Source organism: Bombus huntii, chromosome 8 (genome assembly GCF_024542735.1).
Source record: "Bombus huntii isolate Logan2020A chromosome 8, iyBomHunt1.1, whole genome shotgun sequence".
Classification (NCBI taxonomy): domain Eukaryota; kingdom Metazoa; phylum Arthropoda; class Insecta; order Hymenoptera; family Apidae; genus Bombus; species Bombus huntii.
Genome location: NC_066245.1, coordinates 2,389,297 through 2,404,716, shown reverse-complemented (window position 1 = coordinate 2,404,716; position 15,420 = coordinate 2,389,297). Strand labels below are relative to the sequence as shown.

Here is a 15,420-nt window from a genome sequence, read left to right as displayed (position 1 = left end):
TTAGACTTGTTACAAAAATGATTGACTTATAATTCTGCCTTTTGCATTATTTTATTTAACATATTTTTCCTGATTGTCGTATAATAATTTTAATATGATAGATAACAGATTATGTTGTAAAAAACTATGAAAGGGTCCAAGAATATTGGTAAGTATTACTGAGTATCAAGAGAATAGAATAAGATACCAAGAGAGTAAGAGATATTCGAAACTTTTGAAAATTCGTGGAGATGTCATTTTTTAGAAAATCCGAGAGCAAAAAATTTACCATATGAACAAGAAACTTCTCGGTCGGTTTTGCAGTTTCAGATTACGAGAACATGATAAAGGAAGAAATTACACACTTCCAGCGATTTTTGTAAATGTCGTGCAATTCCAAGAATTTCTCAAAACCCCGAAATTTTTTGCTCCTCGAGAAGTATTTCGGCCGGTTTTACAATTTTGTATCAGGAAGTGGCATGACTCCAGCAGTTCTTGGAAATGTCATCATTCGTATTCCGGGAATTTTTTGAATTTGGAGTTTTCGAGTTTTTGAAGAAATTTTTCGTCAAAATCATAATTTTGTATCAGGAGAATATAATCTTGCAAAAGGTGGCACTGTTTCAAAAATGGTTACTAATTTTATTTATACAGTTATTAGTTGAGTACCATTCAAAAATGTTGCTTCTTATTAAGTTTCATGGGATCACCTGCAAATGGCACCACTATGTCAAAAACAGGATACCCACTAATGGTATGTAATTAATTAATTAGGAAAAATCTGAATAATATTATACAAAAATGATTTCTGGGAGTTTGATTTGATTCCTGAACTGATCTGGAAGTCGCCCTACAGACAAAATTTCACTTTTCAATTTCTTCGTGAAAATATTAGTTCCACTATTTCACCACTAGGTGGTTATTGGACAACTTTTTAAACTTATAACATCTTATTACTAAGAAACTGGGGGATATTTAGACAAAACAAATTTTAAATAATTTTTTGATTCTAAATTTTCATTTGAGCCTCGAAAGTTAAGAAACCCTACCTAGGAGCCGAAAAATTGGAATTTTTTAATTTTGCTACTTATCGATTGAATATAATTAACTTATATTACCAGATAAATATCTCAAAATTAAATAATGAGAACGATATGGTTATTAAAGCCGGTGAATTTGATTTTTCACGTTCTACAAACGATATCGGGAAGTAAATTTAATTTTTTATTTAAAAAAATACTGAGAACCTAGAAATTTCGTGAAAAAGATGACATGGAAGAAAGCTATTTCCATCATATGGATATATATATATATATATACATATATATATATATATATATATATGTGTGACATTTTATACAATAGTAAATTTTTTCATACAATAGTAAATAAGATAGGTATTTAAATGATTTCGTTTAGTTGGGTATATGTACATGTGTGGGTAATATCCACTGGATATGTACATACGCTGGTAAGAATTAATTTCTGAATTGCAAGACGCGCGTGCACAAATACATTGATGTTCGATATGTCGTTTTGTACTGTTATACTTCAATCGCGTACGTATGATTTCGATTATAGAAACTTATAAAGTTATCAGTAGTACGCATTTATTGTTACAAAGGAATTTCAAATTAAATAAATTACACGTATAAACGTTTTATTCACATAATATTAAGAGTGAGAAGCATTCATTTTTTATCTTTATATTATCTCAGATATGGTTTAACCTTTTGTGTCATTCGATTAAGCCGGCTTTGTCCGCAAGTCAGCATATGGAAAATAAAGTAAATTATTTGTCATCTAAATTTCTTTCCAACTTTATGTATTTTAAAAGTAATTCGTTTCATTAGGTACAAGTGGTTTGCTCTAACATAAGTTATATACACGTTGATCTCTTTTAGGTTGTATAACTATTAATTAGCAACAATGTACTTATTTTTGTCATTTGATTTTTTACTTATCTTCATATGAAATTTCCTTTACCTTTTTGTTATATTTATAATAGTTATTCTATTATTTGCAGAGAAATTATTTTTGAGAGATTAAGATGATTGGTAATGTTAAGAAGTACTTGTACTAGCAATAGAACAATAATAATTTACCAAGGACATGTGCTCAGGTAAATTAATATCATATAAATTGAATGTAAAATTAAAAATATATATTCTAATTGTATTATAAAAAGAAGCATTTAAGGAATAAAAAATAAGGGAGCAGAAATTTTTGCAATAAGCACAATTACGATGGACGTTCAAGGTTCACTGAGAGAAGCTTTGTATGAAACTTTAAGTGGTATTTTGTCTCCTCATACAGAGACTCGTCAAGCAGCAGAACAGAGAATTCAAGCATTAGAAGTGACAGAAGAATTTGGTATACATTTAACGGAATTTGTAGTAGATCCAAATGGGCATTTACCTATTAGACAGTTAGCTTCTGTATTGTTAAAGCAATATGTTGAAACTCATTGGTCTTCCGTGGCTGAGAAATTTCGGCCGCCTGAAATAAAGTATGCAACAAAGGAAAGAATCAAAGAGTTACTGCCAATAGGTCTCCGTGAGTCCATTAGTAAGGTAATCCATTAATAATTATGTATATGTATACACGCTGTACACATTACATGTAAAAATGTTTTATTTCGTTACATATTTCAGGTACGTGCAGCAGTAGCTTATGCGATATCAGCGATTGCACACTGGGACTGGCCAGAAAATTGGCTCGGTTTGTTTGATATACTTGTCAGCTGTTTAAGCGGGGAAAGCGAATATGCTGTTCACGGAGCTATGCGGGTTTTAACAGAATTTACTTCAGACCTTACCGATAACCAGTTGCCTAATGTGGGACCAGTAATCCTTCAAGAAATGTATAGAATATTTCAAAGTGAAAATGTAAGTTAATTATTTTATCAAGCATTGATTCGCGACAATAATAATAATAATGACGATGATTATTTATGCCTTTAGCAATATTCCATTAGAATTCGTGGTCGTGCTGTTGAAATTTTTACGACGATCGCGTCATTAGTTGCTGTTACGGAACTGTTCCAAAAAGGATTTGCGGAGCAATATTTACAGCCCGTTATACCCATGTTTTGTGAAAAATTCGTTTACTGTTTACGACTGCCTGATGGTTCAACTTGCGATAGTGGTCTTAAAACTGATGTTATCAAAGCTATAAATTGCCTAGTTACCAGATTACCTAAATACATCGCAACTTTTTTACCTCAAATGCTACCGCCCTTTTGGGAAACTTTAGTGCAAAGCGCGAAGCTTTATCAGGAAGAATTTGTAAATGGCGAGGGAGATACAAACGAGAAGGAAGTCGATTCAGATGGTAATCTTTGCATTTGCAGTCTTAATTTGTAATCGTTTAGGATTAATCTATTTTCAATCTGCTTTGACTTTTGCAGGTGAAATAATTAATTTTAATAATTTGATCATTGCCATATTCGAGTTTGTTCATTCTATTGTGGATCGTAAACGATTCTCAAATCTTTTGGATAGTTTCTTACAAGAAGTAATGTATTATTTAATCATTTTTATGCAAATAACCGACGATCAAATCGAATTATGGACAACTAACCCCAACCAGTTTGTGGAGGAAGAGGACGTACTGACTTACAATGTTCGTATTTCAGCGCAAGAGCTCTTAACGGTAAATATATGTTTTCTAGGGAACAATTGGATTAGTTTTGTTGATAATAATAGAACGTTTAAACTGAATTTCTTTTCTCTGTAATTAATTTGTTCGAATGCAGGCTTTAGTAAATTATTCTGAGGAAAAAGCGGTGAATGCACTTTGCGAGGTTGTAACGCGTCACATCGAAGCAACTAGTAGATTACAGACTGCAAATAATGGAAGCGGAAACAGTGAAACGTGTTGGAAATTACGAGAATCGTCTATTTTAGCCCTAAGTAAAGTAAAAGATATCGTTGTGGAGAGGCATAAAACTGGAATGCTTCAATTCGATATTATTAGATTTTTAGATACGATCGTTTTAGCTACTTTAAAGGATTCAGGTATCCGATATTCAATAAAATGACAATTGTTTCTACTTCGGTATTCATTCGTTTGTCGTTTCGTATCGTGCCGGCAATTTTTAGGTTCACCGCCGTTACTTCTTGGCCGTTGTTTGTGTATTGGTGGCAAATACGCTGAAATAATGCCACCAGAAATGAGTTCACGTTTCCTGGAGGCAACTGTTAATGGTTTACAGGAGAATCAGCCTTCGTGTATCCGCATCAGTGCAGTAAAAGCTATTTACTGGTTTTGCAAAGCTTCAGTGGCGGAGAATAACAATACTCTCGGCAATATTATACGATCGCATTTGCCGAACATATTTCAAGGACTTTTCAATATAGCTAATCAAACATCCACGGAAATTTTTACACTAGTAATGGAAACTTTTCAAGTGTTGGTTTCGGTAATGTTCGAGTTATCATCTTTCTTTGCCTTTATCCATCTTCGTTGCATCAGGTTTTGCTTGTTTTTACAGTTGGACAAAGCATTTACCGCTTCAGTGGAAAATAAGATTTGCCCCTTAACTATCGCTGCATTTTTGAAGTTCTATAGCGATCATGATATTTTGTACATGTGTCAAGACATATTCAAAAATCTGACACAAAATCCTGACTGTATAGGACCATTACAAACACGTTTGATACCAACGTTAACCAGTATGATGGCCGTATCGCCTATGGATAAATTAAAAGACGGTAAGTCTTATTAAAAATTAGACATACTTGGATACAGGCAGTAACATGACATGAAAATTGTAATTATTCGTTCCGATTGTTTGTACAATAGAGAGATGTCGAAACGTAGCTCTAGATGTTTTGCAAGTATTGGTGCATTACTCTCCTAAACCACTGAGCAGCGCGTTAGTCGAAACTGCATTTCCTGCTGCGTGCCACTGTATTCTGAATTCGGAAGACAACGAAACGTTGCAAAGTGGCGGGGAAGTGATACGAGCTTACCTATCGGTCGCGGCTCGGCAGGTGACGGTACATCGAGACAATGACGGTCAAACGGGTTTACAATACATACTGCAGATCATTGCTCAGCTATTGAACCCGCAGGTAACTTGACAATCCTGATTCAACGGTTAGATCCGCCTCTGTTGATTTATTCCACCAGATGATCGACACATAATCTATATTATAAACGAATTGATTTTTTAACGAGGCGCGTGGCATTTGTAGTCGAGCGAGTTTACAGCGACTTTTGTCGGACGATTGGTGACGACGTTGATTAGGAAAGCGGGAAACACATTGGGCGAAAATCTCGATCTATTATTGAAGGCTGTGTTGAGCAAAATGCAGCGAGCTCAGACGTTGACTGTGGTACAAAGTTTGCTCATGGTATACGCTCATCTCATAAACACAGAGTTTGACGCTGTCCTAAATTTTCTATCAACCGTACCCGGTCCGACAGGACAAAGCGCTCTCACTTTCGTGCTCTCCGAATGGGTCACAAGGCAACACCTGTTTTTCGGTAAATACGACCGAAAGGTAGCAACGGTCGCGCTTTGCAAGATATTGGAGTACGGCGTTACTCACGACGATAGTCGATTGAACGAGATCATAGTCAGGGGAGACCAAGTATTCCCAGGTTCGTATTTGAAGCATCGTAGAGAATTTGATAACGGAAACGTTCGGACGAATTAAACGCGTTACGAGCGTACACAGGGAAAACACTTTGATCGTTGTTTCTTTCTTTGTTAATCCTTTCGAATGTTTATTTTCAATTCATTAATTTCGTTAATTAGTACAAGATGTCGATAAAATATTTATCCCAAAAGAGCGACTGACTAATTAAAATTCGAGAATACGTAGGAAACGAAGAAGGCGTGAGGACTAGGAGTAAAGCCGAATCACAGCCTTATCACTGGACCACTATACCTGTTTTGGTGAAAATATTCAAGCTGATAATCAACGAGTTATCGAACGACATCGAAGCGGTCGCCGCTGGTCATGACACGGATGTTAGTGATAATAAAGAATAATATTTTTCATATTTTATCTTTGTTTCACGGGTCAAACTAATCAGTCTTTAACGCACAGGATTCATACAACGACGAAGACGAAGATGAGGTTACCTACTTAGATCCTGGCTACGAAAATATGATAGGTAAGTGGGGTACGATTCCGTGGTTTTTTTTCCGGCACATCTTGATTCATTAATCTTTCTCGCTAACGTTAACGTTATAATATATTTTCGTTATTTAACACACGACAAATTATCGTTTTATGAATTAGTACTTGGAGAAACTGTGCCCGAAACTGAGGAAGACGAGGACGATCCGGACTTGCTGCAAGATTCCATCTATCACTTGAATCTGAATCAATATTTGCAAGACTTCCTATTAAATTTTTCGACTCACCATTGTTTTCCGGCATACATTCAGCATCTAAATATTCCGGAACGAAAGATTTTAAGCAGTTTAAACATCAACGCATCGTTCATGCAATAGATAGATGGATAAATAAGATGGTTAAATAGACGCATGAAGAGATATACGTATGTCGATAATCAGGAATTTCGAATTTCGTAATAAAATATGTGATTCTTCGTATATATATGTGTATGTATATATATATACGTATATATATTATATATATTTTTGTTACGGCACATTTTACCTGTTTTACATTGTTCGCGTGGCAACTCGACGTTTCGCATGGTCCGATCGACGACTCGCGTGCAAAGAAAGATGGCACGAAGCGATGCAAACATTCTTTTCCTTTTATCCTTCTCTTACAGTAGGTCGCAGGGCCATGATTCACGATTTTCACCCGCGATTTATTCATACCATCGTTACGTTTATTGTACATATCTACAAAAGCGTACTCGTTCTATTTTCTTTGTCTGCAAAAGTTTCAGCTCGTGTAAAATAATCTACATACATTTATTATATCGTTATACGAAAAATATGTACAACCTTGTTCGTATTTACGCTATTTCCACGACACGAGCATTACACGACTCGCTTCAGTTACTGCGAATTGAAAACGAGATAAAGCTGCTCGGTCATGGTTTTCGTAGCCCTATAACACGAAAATGAAACGACGAGATCGACGCGCAAAGAGGAATGGAAACTCGTGGTACGGTGATAGGATAACGTGTGGATCAAATATATAATTACAAGTTTGATTATAATTACGGAACCTGAAAAACGATCGAACAGTGACGAGATCATCCGTGGCAAGACAAATATAACGCGACAAAAGGAAACACGCAGGAACAAGGAAAAAGTTACTTTTCGTCGTTTCCTTGGATATCGCGGGTCATACGGTTCAAACGGTCGTTACCGAAAGAAGACCCATCAGTTTGCCACCGGTACCGGGACCTCCCGCGCTACCGATTCTGTTTCCATGAACCAACATCTCCTGAACGGTAGTGAAATCGTCCAGAGTGTTCTTTTTACGAGCCATTTTTTTGTGACTCAGTTCCACGATATTCAACGGTTTCTTCGGAAGCTTCTCGTGCTCGCCATGCTCGCACGTCAACAATTCGTTGGTCTGCTGCATTTGAAGCTGTTGTTGCTGTTGTTGCTGCTGTTGTTGAAGTTGTTGCTGTTGCTGTTGCTGCAGCTGAAGTTCTTGTTGTCTCTGTTTGCGTTCGCGAGCACGTTCCAGCTGTCTCTTACGTTCCTCCTTGGTCCAGTATCTGCCAACCTGAAATACGAACGAACAGATAAGAATTACAGCTTATGAAAAAGAGAGGAGGAGAGAAGAGAGATAAAAGGTTGGCCTGAATTCGATGCTGTCACCTTCACTTCCGACATGGTGTCGTCTTCCGTGCTGTGACCGGCTCGCTCTTCCGATATTTTGATCGCCCTATTTCTCAGAATGCGATTCCTGACTGGCCTCCGAGCGATGTACCTGGTTCCGTCCGCTCTCCTCTTCACTTTCCACTCCATCTGCACGTCGTTCGCTTTGTCCTCCGGGGGTATCCAGGAACTGGACGCGCACACCTGTTGACTGCCGACAAACTGGTACCGAGTCAAATTCGGTGCTTGAAAATTACCATGAGACCTGGACTTTTTCGCAGTGCCACCGGCAGCGACCGCGGTAACGCTGCTGCTCTCTCTAGATCCACCGATGGTCGAGTTTCTCCGGTCGAGAGCCTGCTTGAACAGCTGTTGTTGCAGAAGCATCGTTTGCTGAAGGTTAGCCATGTTCGTGTACATAGTATCCGCAGGCAAGTTGGTTGGATCCGTCGCACGATCTCTGTAATAATGAGAACTCGAGCCTCTCTTGTTCGATTGGTTCCTTGTCTGTCTGTTGGTGAACGCGGGGCACGTGCAACCGAGCCTCTGTTGTTGTTGCTGCTGCTGCTGTTGTTGCTGTACAGCCAACGCTTTCGGGGGGCAAAGCACCAGTGTACTTTTGTGATGATCCCTTTCACCGCGTTGCAATTCTAACGTGAGCGGATTGCTGTTGCAGGATTCTCCGGTGTTGTACGCGCTCGAGCTATCCTTCTCCTCGCCCGAGCTGTTGCTCTTCGACGAACAGTACCATCTTCCACTCTGGTTCGCTTGGTTCTGCGAGTATTGAATTACCGTGTTCGACGTGGTGGTATTTGCAGTAGTCGTGATAGCGATCGCGATGGTAGAGACGATGGTCGTCGGTGGCAGAGGGACGGTGGTGATGGTTGGCTGCGCAGTAGCGACGACGCTAGAAGTATGATTCGCATGATGCCAATGTCTGTGATGTTCATACGGCGACGAGTAGATCGGTTCGCTGTCAGACTCTGGTATAGTCTCGTAGATGTGTTCTGTTTCGCTCCACACGTGATTCGAGTAAGCGTCTGCCAACCTAACCGCGATCGTTCCTCCTCCTCCGCCTCCGCCTCCGCAACCTGTTTGCGATTGACCGCGCACACAGAGACCCTCCATCTTCTTCGAGCAATCCTTCAACGTCTCCTGCATCCACTGCTTGCGATCGTGATCCGCGTGTCGCGCAGGCGACGCAGCGTTTCTACCGGAAGATTTTTGCGACGTTTGGGAAGAACAGCTCGAAGAAGGGGTGTTGTTGTTAGCTTGGTGTCCAAGCGTGTGACAGGGCACCGGTGGAGGCGGTGGCGGCGGCGGCCTCAACGTCGAACAGTCCTCTTCCGTGTCTTTGGTCCGTTCCTCCGTCTGCTGTTGCTGCTGTCGAATCAGCTGCTCGATCAGGCTGTTCTGATAGGAAGGCAGATGGTCCGGCGAAAGCAGCGGCGATCCCTGCACAGAGACCAGAAGGATCTATGAATTTGTAACGAGTATCGGAAATACGGAGGACGATCGTCCCTACTCACCCGAGGGTACACGCGCCTCTCCTTGTAATCGTCCTCCTACGAGAGGAAAAGAGGAAAGAAACAGTTTTCGAAAGATCAAAGTCTGATAAAAGGATCGGCTAGCCGGTGGAGTACGTTAGAACGAATTACGTACGAGGTTGGTTGGTTCCTTTCAACTTGCAACTATATCGATCGTAAACCGCGTTAGAAAAGAAGAAGGCATCTTCTATGAATATTTTTTCGTATCTGATGCAGCAATTTGACTTTACTGGCAAAAGTTGCTCGTTACGATGTTCGTCTCTTGGAGTTCGTTTTGAAGGCGTTCGTTGTAGCATACTTTACCATACTTTGATTTTCTTAGCATCGTATTTCAGTAGCCCACAAAGAGATCTTACCTGATAAAGGCATCGACTGACGAGAATGGTCACGGCGTTTTTCGTTTCGGCGAACAGGTTCTCCGTTTGTTCTTTGTTCGCCACGTCCTTTCCGTTCACCTGTAACACGAGTAACGTGGTTTAGTGCGGAAACGATGGTCGCAACGTGTTTTCGTGGCGAAGTTTCATCGCTGTTGAAACGAGTTTGATCGCTCGTCGATGTATAAGAACGAAGAAATTTCGACGAAGAACGGCGGAATAATTAGAATTCGTTCGTTTGGTTGTTCGCGGAAATTTCCTATTCAGCGCGATCGTAGCCTGGTTCTTCTGGAGCCTCGCGAACTGTAAGAGAATTTTTCTGCCGCAACGACGTTGCTCGACGGATTCGCGGAAACGTGGAAAATCGAGGGAAGAAATCCGTGACACGGTGGGTCGTTCTTCCATCCGATTTCCCTCGAGCGAAGCGCAAAGTCTTTGTTCCGCGATTACGATCCGCTTAACGAGATTAGAAGGGTAGCAGATTGGAAGGAAATCGCGAGGAGAAAACGCGATCAGCTCGTCCGGCTGGTTCTCCCGTAATCGAATCAACCGCTTCGATTCGTCGTAGTCCGCGGTCTTCGCGATTTACCCTCAAGATTTGGTCGCCTTCTCGCAATCGGCCATCGCGCGCTGCCAGACTTTCAGGAACTATTTCCGAGATGTAGACCTCGGTGTCGGCGTCTTCGCTGCCGGATCCGGAACTGTAACACACCGTGAGTCCTAGCTTCTCGGCGCTGCCCGCCTTCCGCAACGTCACCTCCTGTAATTGTGCTTTCGTTACAAATTCGTCCAATCTCGAACGTTAAAAAGAAAAAATATTTCCACGTACTCTTTTTCTCCGATCGACTGTCTTTCCTTCTTCTTTTTCTCTTTATCCGATTCTACGTACGTTTCATTTTCGTAATCGAACGATGAGAAATTTAATTAGTCGTAACCAATTAACACTTTACCGACCGCCAGCAACTCAACAACCTACGCACGTCCGACCGGCATCTCAGTCGCAGATTCTCCCTGGCGTCGGCTGTGTTTCGGTTTAGACTCTCCAATACCATTCTTTTTGTTCATCGCGAACGATACGTTTTTTAAATTGGTATAAAACTGTGGCAGCTTACAAAGCAACGCAACTGACGCAAGGTACCTTAGTATTAAATAACAAATTATTGCTCAAATAATGAGAAAGATTGTTGTCGACAAAAAGCCGATTAATAGGCCATCGGTCGGTAAGCGTCGGTGACAAAAAAGCCGATTATTGGCCATCGGTCGGTAAAGTGTTAATCGATACGTACACCATCTGCTCGAAAATCTACGGACGCTTACTCGTCTAGTAAAATTACAAGTAGAAAGATTCGTCGATTCGTAATATCGCAAGCAACGATCGGCCATTGTTGACAAGAATCGGTCAGAATGTTCACGGTGACTACGTACTTAGGAACGAAGATGTACACGCGTTAAATTAAAATTATTTAAGAAACGTCCATCGACCTGTATGTCGTTCGGATAGTTGCTATGTCGTCCGATAGCGCGCGTCATTTCCACCTAACTTACCTCGAAATCGATGTCGTGCGCGAGAAAGTCCTCGAAACTGTCGTTTGGCTGCTCGTCGACGACCGGCAGCAGTTCTTCTTCCTCGGTCTCGAGAAGTCCGGCCCAGTCGGTCTGTACCGCGGTCGACACCAGATTCGAACAGGTGTTGATCGCGTGTTGATCGCGTTTATTGCCACCTTCGGCCGTTCTCTCCCATTCTTTCTCCGGTTCTGTGCTTCGACTCTCCTGTTCCTTCCATCCGGTTCGCTGACTATGCTGTTGCTGTTGTTGCTGTTGAGTTGGCTGTCGTCGCAATACCTCGACGATGATCGGTTCTTGGGCCGATTGAAAGCAACGCACTGCGTCTTCGTGACTCGAGTTCGATACATCTTGACCATTTACCTGCAACAAAGCGAGCAAACTGCACATTAACTAGAACTAGCTTTATCCCGCGTGCTAAATCGGATCTGCGTTTGATCGCGAATATTGAGAAGAGTAACGCGATAGAGGAGGAACCGGGTTGTCTTTAGGGTTGGCAAATATCAATAGGCGCGACGAGGTCAATTGGCAAGAGAGCGGAGAGAGAGTAGAGTGGAAAGAGCTTCTTCAGAGTCGTTTAAATGCGAGACAGAGGAGGATGACGGTGCAGCACGGCGCACGGTCTTTTATAACGACGTTCGAGGACGAATTTTCTGTACGATTCATTAACGGAATTACGGATATTCATCGCGTTTTTATCTCTTCCGGTTGGCAACGAGAGCCGTCATGGTGCTTGAGGATTTCAGCGGTGACCCAGTGAGCGGCTTTACGCGAAATCAAGAGGTCTCCGGTTTCTCGTTATTCGCTATTTCATGAAATTTCGTCTTCGTTTCCGTTGTCTCTTTTTCTTAAGTTCAAGTCAAGTTCTTTTCTTCGTTCGCTTGTCCCAAATCGCGAGTATCCGTACAACGATGTCGCCGTCTATAAGCAGGCTCTTTCGGCCGAGATATACACAGACAACGTATACCATGCAACGTTAACGATTCATTTTTCCGCAAACAGAGCTGCATACGAAAGAATCGTCCGTAATTCGTTGCTCTATAATTCCTTTATCCTCTATAATTCCCGGTTGTACCATCGATTACGAGACCATCCTCTATAATCTCGCCGGAGAACGCGAGTTTCCTCGTTTCTCCGACATAGTCGTACAGCGTTGTTTGTCATAGTCGTCGCGGTTCGACGTATCGTTGCCAATAACTCGTCTTAACACCTTACCGACCGCTAGCTCAGGCACAGATTCTCCCTAGCGCCGGTTCTGTTCCGGTTTAGACTCTCCAATACCATTCTTTTCGTTCATCGCGAACGGTACGTTTTTCAAATTGGTATAAAACTGTGGCAGCAACGCAACTGACGCAACTGAGCAAGGTACCTTTATACTAAATATCAAATTACTGCTCAAATAAAGAGAGAAAGATTGTCGGCGACATAAAGCCGATTAATAGGAAATCGGTCGGTAAAGTGTTAAAACGGAAGACACGCGTTAAGCTACAGACTAGCTCTGATGGTAAGATCGATACAAAACATGGATCCTCGGACCGATTCGGACGATAGATTTTTCTCTGGAGTAGAGGGCAACAGCGGCAGTCGTCACGGATAATAATACCTCCTAATCGGCGAATAATTGCCAGAGAAAAGCAAAGGAAAAACGGACGGGGGCCGGAGTCGTTTCGACGCCAAGAAGTCAGTCTTTGTAATTTCTCGATCGATAGTTTACTCGCTTGTTCGTTCGTTGGTTCACTCGACTACCCAGTCGCTCGTCCTTTCGTTCCATTAGTCACGACCGAAGGATGCTTTCGACCGTTTTACGGAGAACACTCGAGAGCCCCCCCCCCCCCCCCCCGCCGTTTTTATTCTTCGTCGAGGAAACGATCGACGCGTCTGCGTTTCGTCGAATCGTTACCAGAGACGCGTCGTTAACCGCGTCTTGGTCACGGTAATTCTATCCGAAAGCGATCCAAATCGAAAGACGATCGGTCGTTAAAATCGACGTTTCTATTCCCGAGTGCGGAATCGGAATAGCAATATTCTTTTAGCTTTATTCGACGAGAAGAAAGAATATGTGTGCCGAGAACCATAACAGAGAGAGAGGCGGAGATTACTAAAATATTAAAGTAATTCGAAACTTCCTACTTTAGTCGACGCCCACTTGGATACAGAACTCAGATAATCGTAGAACCTCGCAACGTACTTATTCGAACGAACCTCGTCGTCGAATGTTGAAAGCGCTGCGCTCGATTCTAATACCTGAAATCCGCGAAAAAAGCAAAAAACGACCGAATACTTTGGAACGTTTGTCGGTGAAAAATCAAGAATTTCCACGCGCCCCAGGGAAACAATCCTATCCAAGCAAGAGGAACGCTTTCGCGCGGCTAAAACGCAGAGCAAACGTTCGCGAATTGCGTAAATCTTCCCTCTTGGAACGAGCTACGTCGCTGTCCCGCAAACAGACTTATCACGATGCGCCGCGTTCCCCGTTGGTCGTTACTTTCTCCCCTTTCTCTCTCTCTTTCTCTCTCTCTCTCTCTTTCTCTCTCACTTCTTAACACGCAAACAACGAGCGAGTATTTCAAACTCGCGAAATATATTTCGCGCGATATGTCCCGCGCGAAAAAAATATCGTTCGTGCTCGCGAGGTGATTAGAGCGAGATGACGAAAGCGAGGGGGAAACCGGGGAAAGGAAAAAAGGAGAGAAAGAGAGAGAGAGAGAGAAAGAATGGGATCGGAAACGGGAATGGGAAAAGCGAAAAGGGACGAGGCGGCAAAGGTACGGGAGGAGAGAAAAAAGGAGATTGAGAGAAGAGAGAAGCGACAGAGGGCAAAGGTAAGGGCGTAAGAGAAGGTAAAGCAGGGGCGAGCACCAAGGCGCGGGAAGAGGCGAACAAGCTGGCATTTCTGTCGGCAAAGCGCGGATTGTGAGGCAGGTGGTGAGGGAAGTGCAGGGTGAAGGAATCGCGTACAAGGAAGGAAAAAGGGAGCCGTCAAGCAGTCGCTGGCGTTCCGTAAACACGGAAGTCTGAAGTAGTCGGGCTTTGAACACCGACGACTACCGAACGGTGACGACGACGACGACGACGACGACGACCGCTACGACCACGACAAACGTTCTCAAGACGATCGCAATTACCGTAGTCGAAATCACTGGAAAATTCGTACTCGTTTAAATTTAAGCTTTTTCCGCATCGCGCGTTTTCCTCGTTTCAAACGGTCGTAATATACAAAACCGGCCGACCAGCGACTACGCGTTCTGTTTCGTTTTGGCTGGCGTGGCGGCATGGCACGCGCCAACATCGCCCCGAAATCTTCCAAAGTATTAATAGGAATCGTAAATTTGAACCTTCTCCTTCTTCGTGATATCGCGTCGACTCGGTCCCACCCCTGTTCATCGACATCGCCGAGGGTAAGGTTTTTGTAGCTCTTGCACGTTGGACGACTACGAGTCACTGACTCACCGACCGACGAAGCAGCAACCGAGCTGCTACGCTTAAATACGTTAAGGTGAGGTTCAGTGTATTTGCGTGGGACGCGTACGTTTCACGCGAACGCAACAGCTGAAAACCATTTGAAAGCGTGTTCCGTAGCGGAAGATGTCGTACACGTATTGCAGCGAAGCATCTAACATCGATAGGAAATCTCTGTGGTTGTGTTGCACCGAACGCGTACAGACACGGATCTCTGACGCTTATGGGAAATACGCGCTGTGTCTACTCGCTTTCGCCTCGGAAAATTACGGATTACCGCGAACCTGCGTCTCTTAACGTTACGTCTCGCAAAGAATCCTACCTATATTTCCACGGATTTCTACAAATATCTTAGGGGGAAGTTCACTCTGTATCGATAATTTCGTTCGTCGTTGCGTACGCAGCTTGGTATTTATTATTATCTAATATTTGTGCAGGCTCCGCGAATCGTATTCAGAGTCGTACGTTTGGAACGCGCAGGAGCACATCGTCGAAATCAGACGAAGATAATTAGCTTCGTCCGTCGAATCTCGCCCATCGGGATTTCAACGTCGATAAGGATTCGCGTCAAGACGGAAATAAATCGTAAATCGCGGTGACGCTGATCGGCGCCGTCGCGGAACGAACTTTGCAACTTGCGCGATTTCGCGATCTCGCGTCGGTAAAAGTTGTTTCGTTTCCATGGATTCGATGGAGTTGGCGTAAACAGGATGAGAGGGAGGTTTCG

The 15,420-nt window shown here is 42.6% G+C and overlaps 2 protein-coding genes across 19 annotated transcripts in view; one reads left to right on the top strand and one right to left on the bottom strand.

Moving 5' to 3' along the window:
• Positions 1-1,342: 1,342 nt before the first annotated feature.
• LOC126868789 (importin-9) lies at positions 1,343-6,614 on the top strand. 15 transcript variants are annotated; one of them, XM_050624654.1, is made up of 14 exons: positions 1,349-1,450; positions 2,006-2,101; positions 2,296-2,552; positions 2,634-2,867; positions 2,943-3,312; positions 3,389-3,633; positions 3,737-3,998; positions 4,083-4,402; positions 4,475-4,694; positions 4,786-5,057; positions 5,181-5,589; positions 5,814-5,962; positions 6,042-6,108; positions 6,237-6,614. In XM_050624654.1, exons 2-14 carry the CDS (start codon positions 2,092-2,094, stop codon positions 6,449-6,451), a joined length of 3,030 nt encoding a protein of 1,009 aa, XP_050480611.1. In that variant the 5' UTR covers positions 1,349-1,450; positions 2,006-2,091; the 3' UTR covers positions 6,452-6,614. The 15 variants fall into 15 exon arrangements, with proteins under 15 accessions (XP_050480600.1, XP_050480611.1, XP_050480605.1 ...); XM_050624648.1 differs by having other exon boundaries at positions 2,171-2,552; XM_050624645.1 differs by having other exon boundaries at positions 2,168-2,552.
• A 299-nt stretch (positions 6,615-6,913) lies between these two features.
• Positions 6,914-15,420, bottom strand: part of LOC126868794 (PDZ domain-containing RING finger protein 4) — a 58,730-nt gene continuing 50,223 nt past the window's right edge. For 3 of the 4 annotated variants that reach the window (XM_050624666.1, XM_050624668.1, XM_050624665.1), the window contains exons 2-7: positions 11,217-11,597; positions 10,261-10,431; positions 9,654-9,752; positions 9,280-9,315; positions 7,751-9,205; positions 6,914-7,655 (exon numbers count right to left, since the gene is read on the bottom strand). In XM_050624666.1, coding sequence (XP_050480623.1) covers positions 7,275-7,655; positions 7,751-9,205; positions 9,280-9,315; positions 9,654-9,752; positions 10,261-10,431; positions 11,217-11,597 — 2,523 coding nt within the window. In that variant the 3' untranslated portion in view covers positions 6,914-7,274. The remainder of the gene's footprint in view (positions 7,656-7,750; positions 9,206-9,279; positions 9,316-9,653; positions 9,753-10,260; positions 10,432-11,216; positions 11,598-15,420) is intronic. The other variant, XM_050624667.1, reaches the window with a different exon arrangement.

Bases quoted from the DNA above. Each gene is read 5' to 3' on its own strand.
- LOC126868789 (XM_050624643.1), top strand. From the start codon at position 2,226: ATGGACGTTCAAGGTTCACTGAGAGAAGCTTTGTATGAAACTTTAAGT. The intron at 3,313-3,388 runs GTAATCTTTGCA...TGACTTTTGCAG, and splicing joins GAAGGAAGTCGATTCAGATG to GTGAAATAATTAATTTTAAT. The intron at 4,695-4,785 runs GTAAGTCTTATT...TTTGTACAATAG, and splicing joins TATGGATAAATTAAAAGACG to AGAGATGTCGAAACGTAGCT.